Genomic DNA, 19,499 nt, shown 5'->3' on the forward strand with positions numbered 1-19,499 from the left:
TTTTTTTGGAACTGGGGCTACAGATTATATTCTGTGTCAACTGTATGCCGCCTTGTTTATAAAAAAAAAAAGGCTCATGAATAAATGTAAATGTGAAATAATCAGCTGACATACTACCTTAAATAACTACTTTCCTTTTTAAACATTTCAAAATTGTTGAAAAAAATGCATTAATATAAATTTTAATTTATGTAACCATGACCATTGACCATTTGGTCTTGTGTATGTGTTCAGTGTTGTGGATCGAGAGCGTCACACTCCCTCTCCAGATGTAATTGTCTTATCTGACAACGAGGCCTCCAGCCCCAAAGGAGCAAGCAGAGAGGACAAAGTGAAGCCTGTAAACCTGGACATGTTTAAGGTAAAGAGGCAGTGAGGAGTCAGTCTGGGCTGTGTTTTCTCAGCTCTGTGTGTGTGTGAGTGTGTATTATATATATATGTGTGTGTGTCTGTGTTGCAGGGGAAGAGTGTAGCTGAGCGGCAACGAGTGATTAAGGCTTTAAGAGAGGAGCTGAGACTTGAAGAGGCTCGTCTGGTTCTGCTAAAGAAACTCAGACAGTCTCAACTACAGAAGGAGAACCTCGCCCACAAGGTCTCTATCTCTGACTCTTTCTGTTTCTCTCTTCACTTTTTTACTGTTCATTAAGCAGTACTGCTTATTAAGGAGTAATGAATTTAAATTCAGTTTTGCTTTATTTAATGAAGGCTAGAGAAAGAAGACTGTGTGTAGTTTGGTGTACAGGACTGTGTTCTGTGTACAGAAAAGATGTTTGTTTTGGTACATATGCAAACAAATTTGCTACAACCTCACTGCATTCCTATTTCTAAGTGTTATTATAATTTTAAAATGTAATGTAACACAAAACGTTGGATCCTGATTAAGGGACATTTATAAAGCAGGATTTTTCCTAGAAAAAGTGGAAAGAGCAATGCCTCCCGCCCAGCATAGCAAGATGCAAAGAGCACACTGCCATAGGTGACGTGTAAGCTAGGGGGGGTCCAGGGGCATGCCCCCCGGAAAATTTTGAAATATAGTGTCTTGCAAAAGTATTCATCCCCCTTGGTGTTTATCCTATTTTGTCGTATTACAAGCTGGAATTAAAATGGATTTTTGGGGGGTTAGCACCATTTGATTTACACAACATGCCTACCACTTTTAAAAGGTGAAAATTGTTTTATTGTGACACAAACAATTAGATAAACAGAATTCTGGACTGTGTATAGGTATTCACCACCACCCCAAAGTCAATACTTTGTAGAGCCACCTTTTGCTGCAATTACAGCTGCAAGTCTCTTTGGGTATGTCTCTATTAGCTTAGCACAGGCTTTCTCAACCGGGGTGCCATGGCACCCTGGGGTGCCGTCTGGCTTCATTAGGGGTGCCGTCAAAAATTATATATTCTAACATTGAAATAAATAAAATGAATTAAAATTCCAAAAAACAATAGTTACACGAATGCAGATCATCGCCGCCTCATGCATCATCAAAATTTGTCTCACAGCCCCCTTTCCCATGTCACAACGTCACTGCCGGGGTCAGCGTATGGTCAGTGTGATTGCATATATTTTATACGGGGGGGCCTTGAGAATTTGCTTACTTCTGAAGGGTGCCGTGACTGAAAAAAGGTTGAGAAACGCTGGCTTAGCACATCTAGCCACTGGGATTTTTGCCCATTCCTCAAGGCAAAACTGCTCCAACTCCTTCAAGTTAGATGGGTTGCGTTGGTGTACAGCAATCTTCAAGTTATGCCACAGATTCTCAATTGGATTGAGGTCTGGGCTTTGACTAGGCCATTCCAAGACATTTAAATGTTTCCCTTTAAACCACTCCAGTGTAGCTTTAGCAGTATGTTTAGGGTCATTGTCCTGCTGGAACATGAACCTTCGTCCCAGTCTCAAACCTGTGGCTGACTCAAACAGGTTTTCCTCCAGAATTGCCCTGTATTTAGTGCCATCCATCTTTCCTTCAGTCCTGACCAGCTTTCCTGTCCCTGCAGATGAAAAACATCCCCACAACATGATGCTGCCACCACCATGCTTCACTGTAGGAATGGTGTTCTCAGGGTTTGCGCACCACATGGCATTTCCCATGATGGCCAAAAAGTTCAATTTTAGTCTCATCTGACCAGAGAATCTTCTTCCATGTGTTTGGGGAGTCTGCCACATGCTGTTGGGCAAACTCCAAACGTGTTTTCTTTAAGCATGGACTTTTTTTCTGGCCACTCTTCCATAAAGCCCCACTCTGTGGAGTGTACAGCTTAAAGTGGTCCTATGGACAGATACTCCCATCTCCACTGTGGATCTTTGCAGCCCCTTCAGTGTTATCTTTGGTGTCTTTGTTGCATCTCTGATCAATGCCCTCCTTGCCCGGTCTGTGAGTTTTGGTGAGCTGCCTTCTCTTGTCAGGTTTGTAGTGGTGCCATATTCTTTCCGTTTTGCTATAATGGATTTAATGGTGCTTTGTGGGATATTCAAAGTGTGGGATATTTTTATAACCCAACCCTGATCTATACTTCTCCACAACTTTGTCTCTGACCTGTTTGGCGTGCGCCTTGGTTCTCATGTTGCTTATTTAGTTGCAGGGTCAGGGTCCTTCCAGAACAGGTTGATTTATACAGACATCATGTGACAGATCATGTGACACTTTGATTGCACACAGGTGGATCTTAACCAACTAATTATGTGACTTATGAAGTGAATTGGTTGGACCAGCTCTTATTTAGGGGTTTCATACGAAAGGGGGTGAATACCTATGCACACTCCAGATTTCTGTTTTTTTTTTTTAATTCCAGCTTGTAATGCGACAAAACAGGACAAACACCAAGGGGGATGAATACTTTTGCAAGACACTGTATAAGGATTCATTTTGTGGCTTTTGGTGACCTCTAGAACTGATTTTTACCAGTTCAACATGTTGGGGGGGGAAGGCTATATTTTACTTATTTTACTGAATTCCCACCCTAAGAACAGAAAAAAACAAAATCGAGACAATACCCACTTGCATCTCACAAGCAGTGTCCTGTTCCAAAGGAGACTGCAGGTTATTTCACGTCAAACAAAGTGAATGATGATGCAACATGACACGAGTTGTTCAAAATACTGATCATTACATTTTGGCAATAGTGCGGATGACTAAATATTCTCACTGTCAGACTCGAGCTGGTCAGCAGCATGCAGCAAACTGGCCATCGCAGTCTCACAACTATGGTCTGCCACCATTGTTGAGTTGTTTTCTGCAGTTTTCTTTGTGAAAAACTGCGTAATTGAGAGGCAACCCATCTGTGTTTTGCTCACTTGTACCCGGCTTGGAGGCTCCACCATTTTTGCGTAAGTTACCTATGAATATTAATTGCGCATCGCTCGTTCAATCAACACGGGATACCACACGCACTCAGCCAATCAGTGCGGAATACCCTTCTCTGACTTCAGCTGTGAACTTGGGTCAAGTTCAGGGCCATAGGCTTGCATGGACTCTATTGATTACCTACTTAAAGGCTACAAAACACATGCATGTTGATTTATAGCTTTATACTGTAGGCCTAAATTGTAAGCGTCATGGTGGCGGTTTAATGGTAACGGCATGTCACAAAGCGTATCGGTCAATAAATTAAGCGTAGCGGGGCCGCTACGCTATGATGCTTTAGGGGAAACCCTGTAAAGTGTCACTTTGCTGTTAGGATACATTTCTGCAATAAGAAAAGGAATGTGAAATAGACATAGACCTGCCAGTTTTCAGTTTTCATTAGCTGTTTTTTGTAGGTTATTTTCATCAGCTGTTCAGGTTCAGTCAGCCACATGCCAGATTAAAAAGCTATCATAACAGTAAAAAAAAAAATGCAATACACAAATGGTATTGCTTTTCACTGGCGATTATGCAGAAAACATGCCATACTGAAATGCAAGCCCTGTTCAATCACAGCTCTAAGCCGTTGTCAGGGATGTGGTCGTGAGACGGGCCTGACTGCATCTGAGAGCTTGAGCTTTACTTTCCGGGAGGCTGATCATATAAAGGACCACCTTTTCTTATTGGATCATTCAGTCTGCATTGAATATTGAACCTTTAATCATTAAACTTTCCAGATTTATGACTAAAACATGATAAAAAGTTCATAGCGGGGTCTGTCTTTGGTCACCCATTTTCTGTACAGTGATTTGCATTTCAGTGTAGCATGGTTCCCAGACACTGATGGAAGAGAAATATCAGTGTAGCAGAGTGAAATACACAGACATCTGGCATGAGTTCAGCAGTTAATTCTTAAAACGCTATCCCCTGGTGATTTTGTCATTGAAGAAATCGAGCAACATGAGAGCAATGCAGTGAAGAGTTTGGTTTTTAGTGTTGGCAAAAAAAAATTGTAGTGCATATGTTTTCACTGTTATGGTGTGAGGGAAGCCATGGCCTAAACGTTAGAGAAGCAGCTTTGGGGCCAAAAGGTCCAAGGAATCAAACCAGCAACCAGCAGGAATGGCTGAAGTGCCCTTGAGCAAGGCACATAACTTCCATCTGCCCCCTGGGCTGCCCACTGCTGTGGGTATATCGGGGTCCTTTTGTACGTCACTCTGGATAAGAGCACCTGCTAAATGCCTGTAATGCAATTTGATTTGCTTTTTGATCTGGCTCTTAATCCTAATGGATGGATGGATATACAGTACTGTGCAAAAGTCTTAGGCACATGTAAAGAAATGCTGTAGACCAAAAATGGCTTCAAAATAATGAAATAAAATATTTCAATATTAAAAATAACACTGTAAACAGCAGTAAGCCATAATGAATGAAACAAAGTCAGTATTTGGTGTGAGACGGCCCTTTGCTTTAAAAAAAAATAAATAGTAGTCTGAGGTACAGTGAGTGCAGTTTGATAAGGAAATGAGCTGTAGGTTTTACTGAGCATCTTACAGAACCAGCCACAGTTCTTCTGGACACTTTGACTGTCGCACTCGCTTCTTCATTTTGCACCAAAACCCAGCAGCCTTCATGATGTTTTCTTTTTTAATCTGAAAAGTGTGCTCTTATGGAATATGCTGCTCAGATACAAACATTTTTTTTCTGTAACATTTAATTTTGTGCTGGAAAACAAACATTTGGACTCCTAAAATGTTTTTGTAGTGACTCAATAATGCAGAAATCATAAAATAGAAATCTCTAACAGAGTTTGTATGAAAAAAAAAAATTGGGGCCCAAGACTTTTGCACAGCACTGTGTATATACATCATGGACAGTTTGATGATTTCCCTGCTGCTGGCACACGTGATCCAGCCGATCAGCTAATTTTTAAGCCCTTACTGAGATGGGCCAGATGTGTTAAGGGTAGAGAGAACTTGTGGGGTCTTGAGGACTTGAGTTAAGAACCGTTGTTTAAATTATTGAGGAATATCAAATATTAAAACATCTCATAACCATAATAAATGCTCCATGAAACCCAAATGAGCTCAGTGTACTCTAAATTAAAATCTGAAAATTTTAAATAATAAAAAGAAATTTGAACCATTATAATATTCTTCATCATTTGTCAGTGTATGCTTATTACTGCTTTGGGAAAAATCCTTTTTATTTGTCACATTGCCTTATAATTAAGTGCCTGTGAAAAAATTAATACCAAACTGATTTTTTTTTTTTTTTTTTTTTGCTACAATGTGAAGTAGGCTGCCTTTCTTTTTGTTTTTTTCTGGACGACTCAGAATTACAGAAGACAATAAAATATTGGATAACAAAGGATAAGATAAAATGATTGAAAAATTAGTAACTATACTTATATTACAGAATGTAACAATATAATAACATTTAAAAGAGAACTGAAGGAACAATTTATCAATTCTATTTATCTCATTTTATTAAATATAGGAATGCATTTATTTTTGATAGCTATTTTGTCACTGCTATGGCAAGTTATGAGTGTTTGAAATATGCTACGTAATACATCAGTCCATATGTCAAACGAGATTCATTGAGACCTGTGCGAGACATCGTAGGACGGAAGTAAAACGTACAGCGGAAATCAAAGCGACCAACATCTGCCAACGTTGTCAAAAGACGCGCGCGCCCTCTTTCGAATGCTGATGTAATCAAACTGGAAGTTTTGTTTGTTTTGATAGCAATCAGGAAAGTTTGAAAAAAGTAGGCAGTAATTGTAATTTAAACTCGTTTTTGTGCAATATTTCGTTTGGAAAGCAGTTTTCAAAATGGCGGCGCCGACACGTCACGTTTCGAAGTCTCGTGAAGATCGCGTGGATAATTGACGCCTGCCGTGGACCAAACGAACTAAATTCAACATGGCTAAAAAGCGGATAGGCCGATAAGTATCATATTTAATTGCAATTAGTTGCCAATATGAGTCACGATATAAGGTTACTAAAACCAAAAACGTGATTGAACAACACGTTAATTAAGAAATAAAGCAAGTTTAAAAATCACTTCAGTTCTCCTTTAACACTTTTTTTCTAAATTACTTTTACCACTGCTGTCTAGAACCATCTCTAGATTCTCACAGGCAATGTATTCTATGGTAGGTATAAAAGTCTTCTTGTGTGTGTGTGTGTGTGTTGTTTTTTTTTTTTCCCTTCCTCTGTTACACAGGTATCAGTGGTACAGAGCAGTTCTTCATCCATTCATCCCTCAGCCCACAGCTCTCAGTCTAGCAACAAGATCCCCATCAGATCTGGCCACACACACCACGGTGGAGATGTCCAGAACCTCCGTGCTGCACAGGTCAGAAGGACACGCTAAGCTCAGCACACATATCCACATTACTCATAAACTATTACAGGACATGGTGCTGAGCAGCATAACATGAAATATCAGAAGAAATGTGCAGCCCATGACTGCCATCATGTGGTGGTGAATAAAGCTGCATCCTTTAGTTACACCAGTGAAGCAGAGGGAGAACGTCACTGTAGCATTTGTGTAGTTTGTCACTGTGAGGCTGTTTCTCTCCTCAGGGACAGAGTGTGATCCGGTCTGCAGCCAGTGCCTCCATTCCCCAGATGATGATGTCACAGCGAGTGGTTGCTCCAAGTCCAGGGCAGCTGCAGGGCCACAGAGTGCCAAGCAAACCAAGCAGCATGCGCACCTCCACAGCCAGCATCAACACCGTCAACTATCAGCAGGTAGAGAGTGTGTGTGTGTGTGTGTGTGTGTGTGTGTGTGTGTGTGTGTGTGAGATATTAAATGGGTCTATATACTTTAGTCTTTCCCACTGCTCATGTTAAAATATTAATCATTGGATCTGTATATAAGCACATTACCAGACATAGACATCTTCTCATTTAATTTGTCTGCTTAAAACTGTACTGTTGCCCTGGTTACATGCTAATCTGCATTTTGTTCTATTAGTACTTGTACTCTGTACGATGGCTGTGTTTTTTTTTTTTTTTTAATCTAATCTAACTTGCATTCACCATTCATTATTCTCCATTATAAGATTTTTAAACTATCAAACAATGCTAAAGATGGATATACGTAGACGGACCTTTCTGTGTTGTCGAACTAGCCTAGTTTATCCGCTTCGGACACACGGAAAAATGCTATGGAGCTTCATGTGTACAATTGTACACATTATGTCCGAAGGGGTTAAGGTTGGCTTTCAGGGATGTTCTGAAGTGAGATTCATAAACTTGTGTTGAGTCTTAATTTGTAATTTGAACCAAATTGTATGTCTGCCCAAAGGGTATATGTAGAGAAGTAGAAGTAACAAAAACTGCCCGTTTTTAATTTTAATATATGAAGAAAAATTAGAAAATGCTCATGTAAAATAGAAAAAAAAATTGTATACAGGCCCTTTAAAGAGAGAACAGGATGATTAATATATTACATATATTACAGTATTTTTGTTTTGAAAGTCTGAAACATTCTTTGCAAGTCACTTTACATGTTAAACATGTATTAAACTGTGTGTGCGTGTGATGCTTGTTACAGGCCTCTAGTCAGCAGGTGTCCGTCCCCCAGCGTTCCAACTCGTCCTCCATCTACATGAACCTGGCACACATGCAGGCAGTAGGCGTGGCTGGGATGACAGGGGGAGTGGGAGTGGCTGGTGTGACAGGTGGAGTGGGTGTTTCTGGGGTGGCCTCTTCCTCATCTAGCTCTGTGCAAGATGTGGCAAGCAGTCAGGCTGCAGCCAAACTGGCTCTGCGTAAACAGCTGGAGAAAACCTTGCTTGAGATCCCGCTACCTAAACCACCTGCGCCTCTTCTCTACTTCCTGCCCTCAGCCGCCAACTCTGAGTTCATCTACCTGCTGGGCCTGGAGGAGGTGGTGCAGAGCGTCCTTGACAGTCAGGGTGAGAACGCCTTCGCTCTGTTTTCATTAGGATATTAATCCAAATATAAAATGTCATTAAAACTGTGTGCGTGTGTGTGTGTAGGTAAGCTGTATGGGACAACTGGCCGTCTGGAGCCTTTTGCTTGTGCTCAGTGTAAAACTGACTTTACCCCTCACTGGAAGCAGGAGAAGGGCGGGCGCATCCTTTGCGAAACATGTATGACATCCAATCAGAAGAAGGCTCTGAAAGCCGAACACACCAATAGGCTGAAGAATGCCTTTGTGAAGGCTCTGCAGCAAGAGCAGGTAAAGCTGAGGTTGCCCAGCTGTAACTACTACCATCTACAGCTCAATACTATGGAGGGGTAGTTGGAGGGATGCTTCAAATGCTCATTCTGTATGTGTTTTGTAGGAGATTGAACAGAAATTACAACAACAAGCTGCCCTCTCCACTAGTTCTGCAGTGTCTGCAGCTAGTGTGAGCAAAGCTGAGTCCATGATGAGGCACCACAGCATCAGACAGGTATACATATATGCATGCACACACACACGAACGAACAAGCCCTCTAAAGCCTTTTGATCCTATCACAATCCATTACTATACTATTTATCAGGCCCTCTTTAACCCTCTGGGGTCGAGAGCTTCACTGGTGAAGCTCGGCAGGTTTAGAATGAGTAGGTCCTGTATTTAGATAAATATCTTCGAGTTTTTATCATACAAGCATGATAAACATATTGACCGAAACTTTATACTTTACACTTTCCTATGTACCCACTGCCAAATAATATAGTTTTTAAATTAGCTAAATTAAGCTGTGTTCACATATATACTGGTACGATAGTGGTATAACTGTATCGATACAAAGTATACCGGTACAGTTTAGTGCATCTGTCCACACTAGCGAGAAATGTTTGCGGTTTTCTTTCACGGTAGTTGAAATGCGCGTGCGCGAAATGTTTCCTTGGTTACCGAGTAACTTCCTTCCGAGAATATGGCGGATGAAACAACGTGTGTGTGCTTTTTGTTGTCAATGTACAGTCTGTTTTCTGGTGGTCATTTATTCAGTCGAATTGTATAAAACGCGCGAGGCAGTTGAGAAAGAAACAAAGAAAACGAATCTCCCTTTCTCCCCCCTCACATTCTCCCTCTTTCCTTCTCTTCCCCTCCCTTTCTCTCCCTTTTCCCCTCTTCTTCCTTTCTTCCTCCCTCTTTCCCCCTCCCTCCCCCTCTCCCTTTCTCCCCCCTTTCTTTGCTCCATGTAGCTCCACGGTCGTTTTGAGCCATTTTGACGTTTTATTTACAGCTGGAAAGCACGTGCGTATTGTATTGTATGAATAACCTGGAAGAAGTTGGAATGGTTCATTCCGCTTGCGCATTATATTTGTATCGATACAGAACCGCTTCATCTGTCCACACTACAGCGAAGCGCTACAGTACTGATACTGTACCGGTACGAAACCCATACATTTGTGGGTTTCGTACCGATACAGTTATACCGCTACAGTTGCTAGTGTGGACAGGTGTTGCGGTACGAATGTAGTATCGTATCGGTACAAAATCCCTAGTGTGGACAGGGTTTTAGATGAAATCTAAAACTTGTCACCTTACTCAGTCACACCGGAGTCAGAGCGCTGAATGCTCACTTACACATTCATAAAAGACTTCACATGGCAACGGCATGATAATAACTTTCACTCTTTTGTTTTCCATTGGTTTCTCTTTCGCGGTGGGAACGCCCACCGTAAACAGGATAAAATCTGTCAGTCATAGTTTAGGCTATTTGGAGGTAAAACTTGTTTCAAGATGGCACGTGGATTTTATGCACTTCGGATGATTCAAGACAGCGATTCAATTCAAGCTTGAGAACTGCGACACTGATGATGAACAATGCCTTTTTAAAATTTTAATTATTTATTTTACATCGACTCAATCCAGCCAAATATCAACTCGAGTAAGTGTAAATATTTCTTCTATTTCTGATGAGCAGATCAGTTGATACGCGTGCGCTGTTGTGCATACACAGGAAAATGACTGAGCAATTTTTCCAGAGTTATAAGTATTTTCCTCAAATACTTAATTTTGCTGTACTTTGAGTTTAGAGAGTAAAATTTGGAGTTGGAGTGGGAGCAAAATTAGATTAATTGTGTAACAGAGTTGGTTGTGGCTCTGAACTGAGTAAAACAGTACAAGAGTTCATTTCAAGACACTGAAAAGTCAAATACCAAAATAAAGTCAAATAACAGATAAATGAAGGTGTTGTAAAAAGCAGTTTTAGAACTGTGTTGGAATGTGTCGAAAAAAACATTACCTTACCCATTGGGATGAAACATTTTGATCACTTGACCTGATGGGATTAAGAGTTGGCAGTGGGCGGGTTTTCACTCTTCTCATTGAATGGAATGGAAATTTTTACCCTTCTCATTGAATACCCCTCCCACTGCCAACCCTTTATCCCAAAACAATAGGACATACATTTTTTGATGTCCAGTTAATTTCCCAAATCAATGGAGCAGATTGAAGTTTTTGTGCTTGATACATTCCTAAGACTGAACAGAATCACCTCAAGTGATCAACACAGTTCGTCACAATGGGTAAGGTCATGCTTTTTTCACACATTCCAGCATGGTTCTAACACTGCTTTTTACATCATCTTCATTTATGTTATTTTTTTAAAAGTACAATCATAACATACATGATATACAGGGGGCTGCAAAAGTAGGTATACAGTAATGAAAAACGAAACGTTCGCACAAAACCTTAGTATTAAATGAAACTTGGCACCACTTTTATAATACTGGAATAATCTTTATTGTATACCTACTTTTGCAGCCCCCTGTATTTATATACATGATATGCATAGATATTATTGTAGCTGAACTTGTGCTGACTACAAAAAAGTCATATGACTTTGAAAATACTGCTTAGATTTGTTGAAATTGATGATAAAATCAGAGCATGCCAAAATCATTAGTGCCAGAAAATACCTTCAGACCCCAGAGGGTTAACATGGTAGTGAGTGTGTACGGTGCTGTTATAAGTGGAACAGGTACAGCAGTGCTGTTGGGGATAGGAGGGACGCCCCCAACCAAAAATAGGAGGGACAACCAGAAATATTCAGCCAACCGTATCCTGTAATCAGAAACTAAATGTTATGAAAGGCTGAATGAAATACGAAAACGGGGAAGAAGGTGAGCTCAATAAACTAGGCATAATAAAGTTGGTCAGAGGTGATGCTCCTGTGTCGGTGCCACTAATTTGTTAAGGATGGTCTATAGTCAATGGTGGGCCTACTTGTTGATGCACTGCATATGGGAGGTGACAAATTGTGCACTTTGTGGCCTATGGTCACTAACTGTATATGCACGTGTACGTGATATAATAGTCAATCAGTATAGACAAATCTGGGAAAATACCGGAAATAAACCAGTTGCCATTACTGCAGTGGTGTCTCACTACAGTATGCACGTGTGTGAATGCAAGCTATATAATTTTCTGTTTTTACCTTTACTTTTTAAGTAACCTTACTTTTGATAACGATGTCTAGGAAATCTGGAAGAGCCTGTGAAGTTCTTAACTGCTCCAACAGTCTTGGCAAACTTCAACTTTTTGGAAAAATACTGAATCCAAAATACACAAGCCTTTACTTGAAGAGAGCCACTGTCTGAGACCAGAAATTTACATAGACTCCCTGAGCAGATGACCAAGATTTTTGCTAGAAGTGGCTCCTGACATGCCAAGCAATTAATAAAACTATCTTGAATGGATCTAGAAAAACCTCATTTTTTAAAATTTTATTTTTTTAAACTAATGTAACTGATCTATAAGAGTTAAATGCAACTTGTGAATGACTACGCTAGCTAGCTAGTAGAGTGATGATGGTACAGTATATTCCACTTTATCACTTGAAACATGGTGAATGCTCAAGCGGCCCATTTTTTTTTCTCTCTATTTCTGGCTATTGTCATAAAATTTGAATAATATTAAAGCTCGCCATCCATAATAGGTACCTTCATCAATAACTGGGGACCATTGCCTAACGTCATCAATCCAACTACCCATGCTACTGTCACTATCAGCCACTCCAATTTGCCACCGCAGTAATGGCATCGCTGAACACACAAATCGGTCACCGGATTTGTCAGTATGTACAATGTAGGTGTGCCTAATAAAGATGATGATAAACAGAGTCAACTATCTGTGTAAAAGAGCACATTTGGAAAATTATAACATTTTAAAACCCGTCTAGCCATTTTCCTTTTAGACAGTCTGGCCTACTGGTTTTTGAAATAGGGTGCATTTGGGATGTAATGTAAAGACTACAAGGATTGAGAATTTGGATGCATTTCTAAACCCCCCCTGGTGACACAAGTGTATACATGTACTGTGAATGTGTGTGCGTGTTGACCTGCAGGCATCCTCGGCACAAGTTGCTCAGTCCCAGGTGTCTGTACAGCGCAGTGTATCAGCTGCAGGTTCTGGGTCAGCACGAGGTGTCCTATCAAACTTCGCACAGGCGTCCCAGCTCGCACTACCTAGCACTATAATGGGCATGTCTAGCAAACACTGCTCTACCTCCAGCAGCCGGTCGCAGCATGACAGCCGACATCAGCTGTACGGCATTCCTGGTAAGTAGCTTGTGCTTTGACACGGGGTGGCAGTATAAACATATTTACGCAAAATAGGGTTATAGTTCTTGGAATAAACTTATCTGATACTTTAAAACAGTGTGCTGTTAAGAGTGCAAAATTAAATGGAAGAATCTAAATTGGATTTAAAAAATGCATATTAAAATAATGTAGCTTTATCTGAATTAAATATGTCTAATTTGTTTATAAGCTATAGTGTCTAAGTGATTTTCTTGTGTTTGGATTTAATGCTGCAGTTTGAAGTGTTTTAAATGTTTTCATGTTTTGCAGCAAAAGTGTTTCTAGAGCAGGGGTATAAAATCTCCTCTACAATCCCGGTTATAGAGGAGATTTAATACCCCTGCTCTAGAAAAAAAGTTGGGATGCTGTGTAAAACGTAAATAAAAACAGAATTCAATCATTTGAAAATCCTTTTCAAACTATATTCAGCTGAATTCAATACAAAACCAAGATACTTAATGTTTAAACTGATGAACTTTATCATTTTTGTAAATATACACTCATTCTGAATCTGATGCCTGCAAAACGTGACAAAGTTGGGACAGAGGCAACAAAAGACTGAGAAAGTTATGGAATGCTCAAAAACACTTGTACGTATGCTCAAAGAACAGGGATGGGGCGAGGTTCACCACTTTGTGAAAAACTGCATGGGCAAATAGTCTAACAATTTAAAAATATTTTTCAATGTACAATTGCAAGGAATTTCGGTATTTCACCATCTACACTCTATAACTATTATCAAGAGAAATCTCTACATGTAAGGGGCAAGGGCAAAAACCAACACTGAAGCCCATGACGTCGGATCCCTCAAGCGGCACTGCATTAAAACCTGACATGATTGTATAAAGGATATTACTACATGGTTCAAGAACACTTCTGAAAACCTTTTGTTGCTTCATCTACCATGCAAAGTGAAAGCCACATATCAGAATCATCCAAAAAACGGTGCCGAATTCTCTGGGCCCAAGCTCATCTGAGATTGACTAGCGCAAAGTGGATAAGTATGTTGTGGTCTCATGAGTCCACATTTCCAATTGTGGTTTTTTTTTTTTTTAAATCATGGACGTCATATCCTGGGCTAAAGTGGAAAAGGACCTGACCATCCAGATTGTTACCAGCACAAAGTTCAAAAGTCAGCATCTGTAATGGAATGGAGGTATGTTGGTGCCCATGGAATGGGTAACTTGCACATCTGTGAAGGCCCCATTAATGCTGAAGGGTATATACAGGTTTTGGAGCACCATGTTCTACCATCCAGACTGTGTCTTTTTCAGGGCCGTCCCTGCTTATTCCAGCAAGACAATGTCAAGCCACATCCTGCATGTGTTACAACAGTGTGGCTTCATAGTAAGAGTGCGGGTGCTAAACTGACCTGCCTACCATTTTTGAAAATATGTGGCGCATTATGGAGCGTGGAATATGACGACAGAGACCCTGGACTGTTGAGCAACTGAAGTTATATATGAAGCAAGAATGGGAGGAAAATTTTTCATGTCCAAAACTTCAACAATTAGTGTCGTCAGTTCCTAAATGCTGAGTGTTGTTAAAAGGAAAAGGTGATATAACACAGTGGTAAACATGCCCTGGTCTCAACCTTTTTTTTTGGAACATGTTGCAGACATTAAATTTAGCATTTGTGTACATATGTTTATAAAAAACATATCAGTTTATCAGTTTGAACATTAAATAGCTCGTCTTTGTATACTATTCGATTGAAATATAGGTCGACAGGAATTTGAAAGTCATTGCATTCTGTTTTTATTGGTTTTACAGTGTCCCAATTTTTTTGGAATCAGTGTTGTATAAAGGACTAGTGTGGATGCAGGTTTGTATTGCTGCCAGTCAGGAGCCATATTAATTCTACTTGTTTTCATGTCATCATCTTGGGCTTCGATTAATAATAAGCTAATTAACAGGTATGGCTCTGATTTTAGGATAGAATAAAAACCTGAAGCCACACTGGCCAGATTAGATGAAATATAGATGCTATAAATTTAAAGACCCTTGATCTAGACCTAAAATAATCAACACATTTTAAGAAACTTTAATTTCTTCGGTTCTGTTTGTTTTCAGGCTCTTCCTTAAATAAAGCTTATTAGACACTGTGGTCCAATTTTTGTCTGATTTTATATCATGGTGATATTTTTTTCTGTGGTTTTATAGTTTGTTTTTTTTCACTCTGTCATAATCCCCCCCCCCCCCCCCCCCAAACTTTCTGCAGGAGTCAACATTGCTTACCTGAGCTCTGGTAATGTTGGGGTTCACAAGTCATCTAGTTTAGCAGACAGACAGCGAGAGTACCTGCTGGACATGATTCCTCCTCGCTCCATATCCCAGTCCATTACTGGACAGAAATAGGCCATCACTATCACACTTAACCCCCTAACCCCAATACATGCATACAAACAACCTACTCATGACAAGATCACTCACATATGCATTCTCTCGCTCTGTCTTCTCTCTCTCTCTCTCTGATGAGCACACACACACACACACACACTTTCACATATCATACCACTTCTCCCGATCCCCTGTTGCATGCAGTGCCTGTCAGTCTGCTTACCAGCTACTCTTTCTGTGTAACACAATCAATGACTGCATGTGGTGAACTTCACCAGTAAACTGCAGTCCCTCTCTGCAAGTATGCAATCCCTCCTCAACACTGCTCAACCCTTACAGCCTTCATCACTCAAAATGCGTGTGTGTGTGTGTGGACATGTTTTGTACATTAATGCACTTTCTGATGAGAATGTGTTTTTAATTTCTCTGTTAATATTTCGAATGCGTGCGGATGTGGTGGAACCATACAGCGAGAGACAGAAGCTCTTGGTTGACTGAGAGAATTGAATTTAAATGGACATATCGGGGGTCTGTCAGTGTTTTTAAGAAGATGGGATTTAAATGAAGAAGTCTTATATCATTATGTGGAAAGCTTTGGTTTTGGCTACTTTTAGCTGACTGCAATACTTACTCCCCAGTTCCTAAAGACTTTTCTCTGAGGGTTTCTTGTGCAAACAGCCTGCAGTGTCTTTTCAGGTCTGTCTTTGTACAGTTCTTACCTAGCAAGGGTAAGCCTGTCCGTGAGCTACATCTTATTAAGCATTCAGTCCTGTGAGGTCGCATTTACTAACTCCTTTTCCATTCACATGCATGTACGCGCTTTGCATAAGATCATGTGGTGGTGTATCGTTTATTTTATGGTGCTCTTCCTGAATTAGTCATTTTTCTCATCAAATGGGAAATGATCAGAATGACTTATGACAGTCCACCTTTGACTTTAAACATGTAAGGTTAAATAAAATTAGAAGTACTTATAGTGCTACGTATTGAATTTTAAAGGTGCTGTTTGTCAGATTTTCCTCTCCATCATGTAGTTTACTGAGCAGAGGAATTTCTCATGCACTGCCCCTTTAAGTGCACAGTGCAATATTAGGCAAGAAGTGGTGATTTATTATTATTTTTTTTAAACATTAAGTGACTGAAGAGTAACAGTTTGTTATGGCCCTGCACCATAATGGATAATACCTTTCCCACATTTCTCTATTAAACATGTATCTTTGTTTATTCATCTTTTGTAAAATATGTACAGTATAGTACTGTCCCTTTTTTATTTCATTATACCATGTGCCCTAAGGTACATTTGTTGTTTAAACAAATCTTCATATCTGTAAAGCTGATTTTTAAAAATATTTCTTATGAAATACCTGTAAAAATTCTTTTAGAAATTTAAGCCATTTTCCCCCCTTTTCATGCCCCCTTTATCTTATTTTACTTGAAAACTGGTCAAGGTTTTATGAATATTAAGCTTATAACAAGTATTACAAATACTTATTTGCATGAGCAGATGTATTCTTAATAATGTATTGTAAATATGCCTTTAGCTTTTGGGGCTCAAAACATGAAACAATGCATTTGTACATTGTATAGGAAAAAAACAAAAGCCATTGATATTGTGAGTGTCGTTTTGTCATTTGTTCCCTGTGTAGTGCTACACAAAATGTATGAAATTAATTTTTCTTTTGATTCATTCTTAAATATGTTTTTGTCCCCTCTGTATCAGTTGTGCTCTGTGCTTCATCCACCTAAGACTTACTTGGCCACAGTATTTCACTTAATTGTCAGTGTTAAAGTTTGAAATGAACACACAGCCCTTTGTACATTAGTGTTGGATTTGGGAAAGCTCAGACAACTCAGTGAAATGTTGTTGCCTCTGGCAATCAGAGATGTGCTCAGTTCTTTAATGTTGGTCCTCTGGAAACGGCCATTTATGATCCCAGGGCTGGAAAATGCTCTTGCTCTTCACTTTCTTTGCTGTTATTTGTTGTTCTAAATGCAACATGCTGTATTTGCTATGGAATGCTAAGCTGAATGTGGAAACTGAACAGAAGGAAGAAAAAAAAATCTTTTCTCGCAGGCCAAATGTTGCTTCTTATAATTTCAGTAAATAAGCTTACAATAAAAAAAGAAGAAATTAATTAACAGTGGATTTTTTTCTTTTACTTTCGCTGTTCATCTGTTTTGACATCAGGGGCACCGACAGGAATTTGTGGCCTTTTGACTGTTTTAATGCACTGGTTCTTCTGCATGAGATCTTCCTTCTCTCGGATGATTTTCTTCCCCTCGAGGCCCCCTGTCTACTCAGAGCCCTTGTTATCATCTCCACTTTGTCTGTCGTTGCAGCACCTCTAATGAGCAGATGTGTTTCTTCTCTTTTCTTCTTTAGTCCACTTCATTCCACTGTTTTGTTAGTGTTGGAACTCGCAACTCCTCAAAGATCTAATACTTATTATTGAAGTCTTCAACTGCTTGCTGCGGTGACGGCTTTACCTAGTAGCGGAAATGTCTTATGCTGTATGTATTTGAGATTACTATTAATACTTCACAAACCATAAGGTTATGTGTATAAAGAGCATTTCATATAAGCATATAAGGATCAGTTGCAAATCTAAACTAGACTGCATTTCTGTACAGAAAATGCAAAGTGTGCTTGCTGAGCTGTAGCAAAACAGCTAGCATGTTAACATAACAGATAACATGTTAACAGCTGACATGCTAACAGCTACCAAACTAACATGTTAACAGTTAGCATGTTAAATGATAACATGTTAGCAGCTAGCATGCTAAAGGTTAATTGTTAGCATGTTAATATCTCATCTCATTCTCTCTAGCCGCTTTATCCTGTTCTACAGGGTCGGAGGCAAGCTGGAGCCTATCCCAGCTGACTACAGGCGAAAGGCGGGGTACACCCTGGACAAGTCGTCAGGTCATCACAGGGCTGACACATACACAGACAACCATTCACACTCACATTCACACCTACGGTCAATTTAGAGTCACCAGTTAACCTAACCTGCATGTCTTTGGACTGTGGGGGAAACCAGAGCACCCGGAGGAAACCCACACGGACACGGGGAGAACATGCAAACTCCGCACAGAAAGGCCCTCGCCGGCCACAGGGTTCGAACCCGGACCTTCTTGCTGTGAGGCGACAGCGCTAACCACTACACCACCGTGCCGCCCCAGCATGTTAATGTTCCAAGGTTAATATGTTAACAGCTAGCATGTTACCATGTTAATAGCTAATGTGATCTGTTTGTTGAGGCTAATATGCTAACAGCTAGCATGTTAATATGTTAATGGTTAACATGCTAACAGCTTGCATGCTAACATGCTACAGCAAACATTAAAATATCATGGTTAACATGTTAACTGTTAGCATGCTATGATTTACTTTTAAGGCTTTTGTGAGTACCCAAACATTATTACTGTTGGGAAAACAGACTGATCTTGTTGCACTTTTAAGGGGAAAAAAAGCATCTGTCTAGCACCATAAAGTGTTCTTCACATAATGTTTCAAGTCTAAGTCCCTCCCATGCCAGGACCTGGTCTTCCCAGGCAGTCTCCCGTCTTCATACTAGCCGGGCCCTAAAGGCACATTGGGTGGTGTCAAGCTCAGCCTCTCACCTATTACATAGCTAGAGTTACAGTGGGGGGCCAATCCTCTGGAAACTGCGAGAGTTTAACTCCCTACTCGCATCTTTATTGTGACCTCGCCAGTTGGTAGTAGGTACTAAAAATAGATTATCTTTGGTATGACCAGTCGGGTCATACTAAAGTGGTTATCTCCTGGTCGAGAGGCAGGCACGCTACCCACTAGGCCAACTCACGGTTAATGTTTTCTGTAGAACCCTACAATAGAGAGTTTCCCTTTTTGAAAAGGTTAAAATGAGATCCTCTTTAGAAAGCTAGAACCCTGAACTATCCAAAGAAACATTGAGATCCTTTTAGTAAGACAGTACCATATGAGTTTAGTCTCCTTCATGTAATATTTTACCTTAAGTTATACTTGTATAGATTAGTTGATTTAGCAAAATTTATACTTTTTACCAAATGTGCAATACACCGTGCATCCAATAGAGGGTGGAGAAGACTGCAGTGACTAAACAAGAAACTCGTCACCTCTGACCTTTTAAAACCACTGTTTCTCTCATCTCTCTCATTGCATTTTCTTGTTACATGCTTCCCTTCCTCACTTCTTCACTCTTCCGTCTGAAGAAAGGATCCATAAAAAGGAAACAAACAGGAAGAATCAAGT

General features: G+C 40.0%; 1 protein-coding gene across 1 annotated transcript in view; it reads left to right on the top strand.

Annotated features, from left to right (window-relative positions):
- Window positions 1–17,379, top strand: part of LOC132886781 (transcriptional repressor p66-beta-like) — a 34,424-nt gene extending 17,045 nt beyond the window's left edge. The window contains exons 3-11 of the mRNA XM_060921843.1: window positions 235–361; window positions 461–592; window positions 6,575–6,706; window positions 6,937–7,104; window positions 7,913–8,276; window positions 8,361–8,563; window positions 8,670–8,780; window positions 12,670–12,883; window positions 15,126–17,379. Coding sequence (XP_060777826.1) covers window positions 235–361; window positions 461–592; window positions 6,575–6,706; window positions 6,937–7,104; window positions 7,913–8,276; window positions 8,361–8,563; window positions 8,670–8,780; window positions 12,670–12,883; window positions 15,126–15,262 — 1,588 coding nt within the window. The 3' untranslated portion in view covers window positions 15,263–17,379. The remainder of the gene's footprint in view (window positions 1–234; window positions 362–460; window positions 593–6,574; window positions 6,707–6,936; window positions 7,105–7,912; window positions 8,277–8,360; window positions 8,564–8,669; window positions 8,781–12,669; window positions 12,884–15,125) is intronic.
- The last annotated feature ends 2,120 nt before the right edge of the window (window positions 17,380–19,499 follow it).

The sequence above is a fragment of the Neoarius graeffei genome, chromosome 5, assembly GCF_027579695.1.
Source record: "Neoarius graeffei isolate fNeoGra1 chromosome 5, fNeoGra1.pri, whole genome shotgun sequence".
In the NCBI taxonomy this organism is placed as follows: Eukaryota; Metazoa; Chordata; class Actinopteri; order Siluriformes; family Ariidae; genus Neoarius; species Neoarius graeffei.